The following is a 9,913-nucleotide window of genomic DNA, read 5'->3' on the forward strand; positions in this document are numbered from 1 at the left end:
AGGGGTGAGAATTTCTTTGCATAACCGTTATGTGATCTATCCCCATCCACAAGACCTTTTTCTTTTTATTTTTTAAATATGTTTTATTTATTTATTTATTTATTTATTTATTTATTTATTTATTTATTTATTTTTCCTTTTGTTGCCCTTGTTGGTTTTTATTGTTGTTGTAGTTATTGTTGTTGATGTTGTCGTTGTTGGATAGGACAGAGAGAAATGGAGAGAGGAGGGGAAGACAGAAGGGGAGAGAAAGATAGACACCTACAGACCTGCTTCACCACCGGTGAAGCGACTCCCCTACAGATGGGTTAAGCGCATGTGGCGCAAAGCGCAAGGCTTGAGGATCCTGGTTCAAACCCCCAGCTCCCCATCTGTAGGGGAGTCGCTGCTACCACGCGACTCCCAAGACCTTTTTCTATCACCTTATGAAAGTATAGCCTCACATCCCTGAATACACGCATTACTCTCTTAGTCCTCCTTTATTCTCTTTTATAGTGCTAATTTCCTCCTAGATGCATTACATATATATTTTTTAAATTGGTTTAATTTATTACACATTCACTCACTTATTTTTGTTCTTCCTGGTCTAAAATACAATATCAACTGAAGCAGGGGCTTTGTGTTTTTATTTCTTTATCTTAAATGCCCTACACCTGTTGTTGGCCACTAGCTATGCACAGTAAATTTGCATTGAGTAAATGAGTGTAGACTGGAGCAACTGCAAAGGAGCAAAGACAGGCAATCAAAGTAGATGCCCAGAGAGCAACTTTGGGTGCATAAAGGAGGACATTCTCGAGAAAAATATTATGAAATTCAACTGGATAGTATTCAATCTCTCTGTAAAACTCTTTAGAATATCCATTATTTGTTCATGTGTAACATGCTTGGCTTTAATTAAACCAAATAGCTTTAATAGTTGAGGGCCTGTGCATAAAATTTTGGAAATCTTCCACATCAAAATCAAACTATTACAAGCAAGATGTAAGATGAATGGCACCAGAGCCTATCTAATGAGTGATTCTTTTCATTAAGACCATAATTAAATATAACCTATTTAACTTATCCTATATCTATATTTGTATACACACTCATGCATGAAAGCAAGTTCTCCCTATGTAACAAACAATAATGTTTGTGTTCTACCAGGTGCACCACTGCCTAGTTTCCCACATAATAAATGTAATACTTTTTTTTTTAAATTATGATTGCATGAACAAAAGCTATTTCAAATTCTTTGTTCTTTCCAGGGAAGATAAAAAATTAAGGCAGGGTGCCAGGCAGTATTACAGCTGGGTAAGTGCACATGGCGCAAAAAGCAAGGACCAGCATAAGGATCCTAATTGAAGCCCCTGGCTCCCCACCTGCAGGGGGGGGGGTCACTTCACAAGTGGTGAAGCAGGTCTGTAGGTGTCTTTCTCTCCCCCTCTCTGTCTTCCCCTCCTCTCTCAATTTCTTTTTGTCCTATCCAACAACAGCAATAACAAGGACAACAAAATAGAAAAAATGGCTTCCAGGAGCAGTGAATTTGTAGTGCAGAAACTGAGCCTCAGTGATAATCCTGGAGGCAAAATAATAATAATAATAATAAGTCAAATGGGCAAGCCATCTGATTGCACCTGTCTTCAGAAATGCTAGAGGCTTCACAACTACTCAGAACTCTAACAAGTTACCTTCTATCTCCCTTTTCCTGATTTTTCATTTTCTCTTGCATTCTCTGGCTGAAGAATTATTTCTATTTGTCCCCTAATGCACATTTTCCACAATTGTGAGTATAAGAAAAAAAATCTTTCTGAGAAGATGCATCAACCCCAGATAAGATCTCCGTAAAAAGTTGAAATCTAAAAATTAGAGCTAATCATTTGTTACTTATATAGCATTCTACTCTCTCTGTGTCCTGTAATCGCACATGGATTTCATCTTCCTCCAAATTTCTAGAGAAAAACATTGTGAGACTTAGAACCTTCCTCATTACTCCAAAAACTATAATATAACTCGAGGCAAACCACTTTTCTTTATCAGACAGAATGGAGAACTTTCAATGAAGGATGCTGGAAATGGCTGTGGATTCTTACATAATTCCCACCCCTATCCAACTGTTATAGAGTTAAAACAGAAATACTTAATTCTTGGATACATGTTTATTTGACAAAACATAATTATGTGCTTATTATGTACCAGATTTATGAAAAAACCCTAATTTTCTATGGTCTGATGTTCCTATAGGAATTTTTCCCCCTTTTTGTTGCCCTTGTTGCTTATCGTCATTGTTGTTGTTATTGTTGCTGTTATTGCTGTCGTTGTTGGATAGGACAGAGAGAAATGGAGAGAGGAGGGGATGACAGAGAGGGGGAGAGAAAGATAGACACCTGCAGACCTGCTTCACCGCCTGTGAAGCGACTCCCCTGCAGGTGGGGAGCCAGGTGCTCGAACCAGGATCCTTACTCCAGTCCTTGTGCTTTGTGTCACCTGCGCTTAACCCGCTGCATCACTGCCCAGCTCCCCCTACAGGAATTTCTATTGGAATTTGTCTTTTATATCTCTGAGGTATTATAATCTCAGTATTATATTATCCTATTTCCAGATCAATTCAATGTTGAAATGTATTCTTTGATGTGTTAAAATGACTGACATAATGTTGTGGCAAATGTAATGAAAGCATGAAATTAGTTCACATATGGAAGAAAAAGTGATATATTTCCTCAGTTCCTACAAATATAACATATTTTAAACTTTATATTTTTCAAAAGTTGAGTTGAAATTTGACTTAATCACATCTACCACTGTCACTTGGGACATTAGAACAAATCAAGAAAGGGGATTTTTGCACTGCTTGTGCAGATGTGTCTTTGGGCAGTTGGATAAAGCATAATGAACAGGATGTCGGGAAATTGGCATTTTCTTTCATTAACTATATCAACTATACATTAAACATTTTAACTCTTAATTAATTTTAATTATAACTTTTTAAAAATTTTCATTAGAAAATCCTTGAAAAAATAAGCTCCAGAATTTAGGTATCCTCTCTATAAATGATATTGTTCTATCTATCATTTTACCTTTGGCATGACTTCTTTGTTACCTGAACAGTTTTATTTACAAAGCATAAAAATTTGGAATAATTTCCCTCAAAATTTAATGATCGAGGGATCGGATAGTGCCACACCTGGTTGAGTGCACATATTACAATGCACAAGGATCTGGGTTAAAGCCCCTGAGCCCCACCTATAGGAGGAAAGCTTCACAAGTGTAGTATGTGCTGCAGAGATCTGTCTCTTTCTCTCCCCCTCGCTATTTCCTGCTTCCCGCTCAATTTCAGTTTCTAATCAATAATAAGTAAATAAAATTTTTAAAAAGATTTAATGTTTGAAAGGTTTTATAGAATTTTACTATAATTCCATGTGGCTAAAAGTCATTCTATCTGTTTTGGTATTGCAGATCTTGTTACAAAACCAGTGGTGCAGACTCAGCCTACTTCTGGGGCTGTGGAATATGTGGGGAACATTACGCTGACATGTCTAGTTGAAAGGGGAACCCGACTGGTTTACCAATGGCTTAAAGATGGAAGACCTGTCCACACTAGCTCCACCAACTCTTTTTCTCCCCAAAATAATACCTTTCATATTGCTCCAGTAACCAAAGAAGATATTGGGAATTACAGTTGCTTAGTGAAGAACTCTATCAGTGAGATGGAAAGTGACATCATTGTACCTACCATATATTGTAAGTTTCTAAAAACATAAATATTCATAAGGAGGTTGAAATGTCAGCACCAGATGTCCTTTGATTTTAGCCATTATTGTAGTGCAGTAGATTTGCTAGGAATCGTCTTACCATTAACTGTTATTGACTTTCACAACCTTGCCACCTGAAGATCAGGTAGAACTACTCACTAGGGATTAGAATACATTTTGAGGTATAGTTCATTATGTGACCTTTTTTCCGATGGAAGATAGAAATCTCGATTTTGGGCGGGGAGACAGCACAATGGTTATGCAAACAGACTCTCATGCCTGAGGCTCCTAAGCCCCAGGTTCAATCCCCCCGCACCACCATAAGCCTGAGCTGAGCAGTGCTCTGGTGTTTCTCTCTCTCTCTCTCTCTCTCTCTCTGCATCTCTCTCAAAAATAAAATTAATAAAAAATTTAAAAAAAGAAATCTCGATTTCAAAAGTCTAAAAGCAACCCTTTTCTCAGCTCCATATATTAGAGACAGAACAAAAGTAGGATCATAGTCAGAAAACTGTCATTCTGTAGTAATGTGTTCAGGTTCACAGAGATTCAGTAATTATTTCAGATTTTAGTTTGCTTTGGTCCTTTCTTTCATCTTTCTTTCTTTCTTTCTTTCTTTCCTTTCTTTCTTTTTCTATTTCTGTTGCTGTTGCTGTTTAACCTCATGTACAGAATTATGCTCATTAAATTCTTATGTTCACATATCACCCATCACCACCCCAGACAAAATCTTTCTCTTTATCATATTTTTCCCAGTCTTCTGTTTTTCACAACACCACTTCTAATATGTTTAATATCTGATTCAAACTTCAGCATCACATTTGTTTCAGCACCCACAACAGCAACACTTGGAGATGCACAGCTTTTTGTTGTGTGGCATATCCTATGTATTGTGGGAAGTTTAACAGCATCCATGTCCTCTACCTGTTTCATATCAATAGCAGTCACTACAGTTGTGGCAGCTGAAAATGTCTCGAGATACTGCCTTATGTCTTTGGGGGAGGGGACTCATCTCCTTAGTTGAGAACTAACAGCCCATGAAATTCGGAACTCTGATTAGCTCCCATGCAGTTTGGAGCACAAACACAGAAATAACTTAAAAGAAAAGTGAAGCACTACAAAAGAAAATCTCTCATCCCTTGACATGAGGGTGGAGGTATCTGTAAACTGTTCCATCCATAAGGAGAGAATTAAACCTCTTAAATGTATTCACTTGTTGTCAGAGATATTAGCATATAGTATTCACATGCTTAGGAGATAGACTGAAGTGAGAAATTCATTCCACTTGTACCCATGTGACCTCAGGCAAATCCCCCCTGACCTTTCTGGGCCACATCTATAAAAATAGACAGTTAAAAGCTGCTCACCATATTGTTGTTGTTAAGTGAAATGTACTGCCTGAAAAATAGCCAGTGACTAATGCAAGACAAACACTCCATAAATGAAGACTATTTTCTTTTATTATTAATGCATCTATGTTCTGTTTTCTTTCTGCAGTGCCATGGCCTTGTGCATGCACGATACCATACCACTCCTAGGTAAACACTTCCTTTTTTTTTTAGAGAAACAAGAGAGTGAGAAAGAGAAAAAGAACAGGGACACTGTAGTATTGCTCCATGGTTCATGGAGCTTTTCCTTTTGCCATGGTACTCCTGGAGTGGTGAAGTGCTTATAATGACAATGATGATGATGATGATGCTAAGTTGGCATAATTGGTAATAATCAACAAGAAGTTATGAAGAGCTTGGATGATATAAAATACAGCAACATAAGGAAAACACTGGGTTAGAAGAGCTGGCACAGTGGTTATGCAGAAGATATTCATGCCCGAGATTCTGAGATGTCAGGTTCAATCCCCATTACCACCAGAAAGCACAGCTAAACAGAGTTCGAACAGGAATGGGGCAACTTCAAAGACTATCATAAAAATAACATTTAACTCTCTCCCGTTTCCACTCTTTAATTAACCTACTTTTTTCTTCTACTTGAAAATATTTTCTTTATATCAATTCTTTCTTCTGTATATCTATCTTAATATCTACCTATTTTCTACATGTCTATCCATCTATATACCTATTAACACAAACCATAATTTCAAATGCAAACTTTCTAGAGGAAATTGCATAAACAATTACAGACACATGAAAATTTTACTATATCTTTGATTTTTTTTTTTTTTTGCTTAATAGCTTCTTTTAATCTAACAAAATGAAAATAAGCTCCTTCAACATACAAATGTGTCCCAATATCACTGGTATCATAGAATAAAATGATATACACTAGGAAAGGTGTAAAAATGTAAAATTAAACCTATAATAATAATAATAATAATAATAATAATAATAATAATAATAATAATTAGTGTTTAAAATTATGCCTTAACTGGGGCCTGGTGGTGGTGCATCTGATAAAGCGAGTATGTTATAATACTCAAGCGACCAGGTTCAAGTCCCTGGACCCCACCTGCAGGGGGAATGTTTCAATAGTGGTGTGAAACAGGGCTGCAGATATTTATCTCTCCTCCCTATTCAATTTCTTTCTGACTCTATTAAATTCATAAATAAAATGAAGTATCAAATATTATAAAAATTATGTTTTAAACTTCTAAATATTTTCTGAGTTATTTTAAAGAATTAAAATACTTGAATTCTAGTAAATTCATTTTCATAGAGCAGATCTTTTTTCAAAATTTATTTAATTTATTTATTTTTTACCAGAGCACTGACCAATTATGGCTTGTGGTGGTGTGGGTGGGGGGAAGGGGGAGGATTGAATCTGGGATTTTGGAGCCTCAGACATGAAAGTCTCTTTGCATAACCACTATGCTAGCTACCCCACACCTGAATAACTTATATTTACAGACTGAACTTTCTTCTTCACATCTTTTTAGAGTCTATGGATCACTCACATAGAAACTACCAAGTGTAAAGATAAAAAGAACACTTATGTGGGCCCATTCACACACTATAAAGATGAATTATCTAGATAATTTAAGATTTTTGCTCTGAAGTAGTAATTGTAAATATGGTATTGATTTCTTATTTTTTATGTTTACTTTCAAATGTAAAAATTCTTGATAGCTTGACATCTCATTTCATTGGTGTTCATTAATGTCAAGTTTGATTAAATATCAATATCTCAGTCTTGTTTTTTGCAAAGTTATTAACTGTCACATGACATATAACCCAGACTCACTATTTTTTTTCTTGTTATCACTCCTTTAGTCCTATGTTTTTGTTTGCTTGGTTTTATTTTGTTTGGGGCTAAAGAATTAAATTATATAATTTAAATGTTTGTTACCTAACCTTTCTGTTAATGTATCAATGTATTTGTAGTCTTTATCACTTCAACATATAGGCCTGTGTTGATAGTGTTCCCATTTTTCTCCCCCCCCCCCCGCTTATACCCTCCTCTTTCTTCCAAGCATCTTCTCCTCAAATATTTACTTAACCCTACCTTATCTCATCGCTTCAGTGTCACTGAGAGTCTCTCTGTGCTCCTATAGGCATCCATGCACATCTTTCCCCAGCACATGCTGCATTATATTTTCCTAAGTCTAATTCACTAGTAAGAGCCTCAGCTGAAAATAAGAGCTCTAGATCAGTCATCTTTGTATCCCTATGGCAATACTTGACACAGATTAAGAACTCAATAAGGGTTTCTTGAACTTCACTAAACTGGAACACAGTATTTTCCTTCAAATACCTTTCAGATTCCAGTATTATTTGATGATGGTGTAGAAAGGTTAAATTCCCATTATAAGATAACAACTTCTTAGTTATAGTGCTTTGGCCCTTCATTTTCCCCTCTGACCTTTAGCAAAGTTCCGTAATAGTCTAGTAAATGTCATATTCCAATTTTCCCCCAGAGAAGTTCACAGTATAATTTAGAATTTCAGCATGAATCACCTATTCTGTTTTCTCAAAGCACTGTTTCTATGATAGCTTCCTTCTTGAAAACAGGAATTGTTTTTTATTTTGGCAGAAAAAAAAATAACAATCTGTAGATATGGGCCATATATTTATGAGTTTATGATGTCATAATTGGGTATTGGTCTTGGTAGAATACAATACCAAGCTTATAATTCAGACAAATATCTACTTGTAGTTCATGAAAAGTATATGCTTTCCAGCTCCACTTGTAAATAATAACCTGATAACTACTGGATTTTGTGTGCAACATATGGCACTGCTGCAGGGAAGTACACTAAGTGATAAAAATTAAAGGGGGGAGAGGTCATTCACAGTAAATACATACCATCTGTTCCCAAGCAGGGTAGCAAACAGCACCATGATGGAAATTTAGGAGCTGTTTCCACCCAGCCATAAATTTTTAAAGAGAACAGATGACATGTGATTTTACAAGTCATTTAGTTAACAGTCATTCCTGAGGCAAAGAGTTCTCTTCTATTGGGAGTTCTCTGCCAAAGGCAAGAAACTGAACCATAATCCAAAGTCAAAATAGAATTATCCTTCTGCTTTCACCTTCCATGTCAGAGTTCTCACTGGTTGAACCATTCTAAATGTCTTCAACTGGAGTTTCTATTACATATATATAAATAATGTACTGGGCAGCACTTCATAATAAAAGCATAGTCAGCCTGAACTACATCACTGCACAGTAAGAAGAAAATGAATTGTAAGCAATATGTAAAGTGGGAAAACTAGAAGATAGGTAGATAGATGATAAGTCTGTATATGCATGAGCAAAAGGAGAGAAAGAAGAAAGACTTGAAGATCATACACTGAACTATTTTGAGTATTGTTTTTCTGGGGGTTAAATTACAAATAACTTGTCTTTTAATCATTATGTCTCTCTGAATTTCAGGATTTTCTTCTACAATATGCATTTTTTAAATACAGTAAGATAAAATGCAATTCATTTCATGAAACCATATGAGAAAGAGGAACCTAAATACCTCAAAGTATTAGGTTCAAGAACTGGAAGTGATGTTCATTCAGTAGGGTGGAGACAGGGGTTGTGAGGGAGAATATAATAGAATATAAGCTGAACTCTGAAGAGCCAAATATAGCATATAATTAAGACAGAGAAAGATTGTGTTAATCACGAAACCCAACAAAAGCAAAAATAGCAAAATAAAAATAAACATGAGTTTATAAGCATAAAGGAAGATAAACAAAAATAATTATTTTTTCTTTAAAATTGTGTTATTTTTAAAGTAGTGCAATGGTATCAAATTAATCAACTATATTCATACTCTTGGTTCTAAATGACTATGGGATTCCTAAAGAAGTCAAACCCAGCCACCCTGTAGTATTTCCTGTAGACCTGATTAAATAGTAATGAATCCCCTCAGCTTTTGCTGGTTTGCAAAGCTCTTTGTTCTTCCTTTAAACCTGATTAATAATCTAGCAGGATAAAGTATTCTTGGGTGGAGGTCTTTTCTATTAGAATTTTAAATATATTCTACCACGGTGGTTTTGACAAGAAAATGGGAGCTGCAAGTGTACCACCATCTTGACAGGAAGTCCCACATGACTATATTTTTAGGAAAATAATTTTCTTTATCAGTCTTCTGCCTTGCTCTGCTCTTAGAAAGATTCATGGGCCTTTTTTTTGACACAGACTATCTGCTTCTTCCCACTGGTTTTTCACAATGTAAACTTTAGCCAATGCCCCACTCCTTAATTGGTGGTCTTTACCTTCCTGTTATTCTATCTATGCTGGCTACTTGAAAGGATCTGACTGCCATGAAGAGTCCAACAAGTACAAGAACCACACCTATGACATTTGAGGGTTTCTTATATTGCCCATAATAATATTACACACATAGTACTAACTTATTAATGATTTTGACTGAGCTATCAGTGAAAACAATGTTTCATTCTCATTACATAACTTGCTATTTAGTGGAATTTAGAGTAAAAGGGTTCCATCTTACAACACACGAATCTAAAACTGCGTTATTGCTTTATTTTGTTTTGGTTTTCTGAGACCTGTATCATAGCCTGAAATGAGAAAACAGTGTGAAAGGATTCTATGTAGTTATAAGAAAAAAGAATCCATTTCTCTTCACTTCAATCCTTTATCTCCTGTTCCTGATTACTTCAGGTCTTAAGGTTCTTTCATATATATATTTTTTAATTTTTGTAATTTTTACCCCTTTTTGTTGCCCTTGTTTTATCATTGTTGTGGTTATTGTTGTTGTTGTTATTGATTTCATT

The 9,913-nt window shown here is 35.5% G+C and overlaps 1 protein-coding gene across 3 annotated transcripts in view; it reads left to right on the forward strand.

Moving 5' to 3' along the window:
- Positions 1-9,913, forward strand: part of HEPACAM2 (HEPACAM family member 2) — a 79,158-nt gene that overhangs the window by 22,496 nt on the left and 46,749 nt on the right. For all 3 annotated transcript variants that reach the window (XM_016187877.2, XM_016187878.2, XM_007522494.3), the window contains exon 3: positions 3,436-3,720. In XM_016187877.2, the coding sequence (XP_016043363.1) occupies positions 3,436-3,720 (285 nt within the window). The remainder of the gene's footprint in view (positions 1-3,435; positions 3,721-9,913) is intronic.

The sequence above is a fragment of the Erinaceus europaeus genome, chromosome 8, assembly GCF_950295315.1.
Source record: "Erinaceus europaeus chromosome 8, mEriEur2.1, whole genome shotgun sequence".
NCBI lineage: Eukaryota > Metazoa > Chordata > Mammalia > Eulipotyphla > Erinaceidae > Erinaceus > Erinaceus europaeus.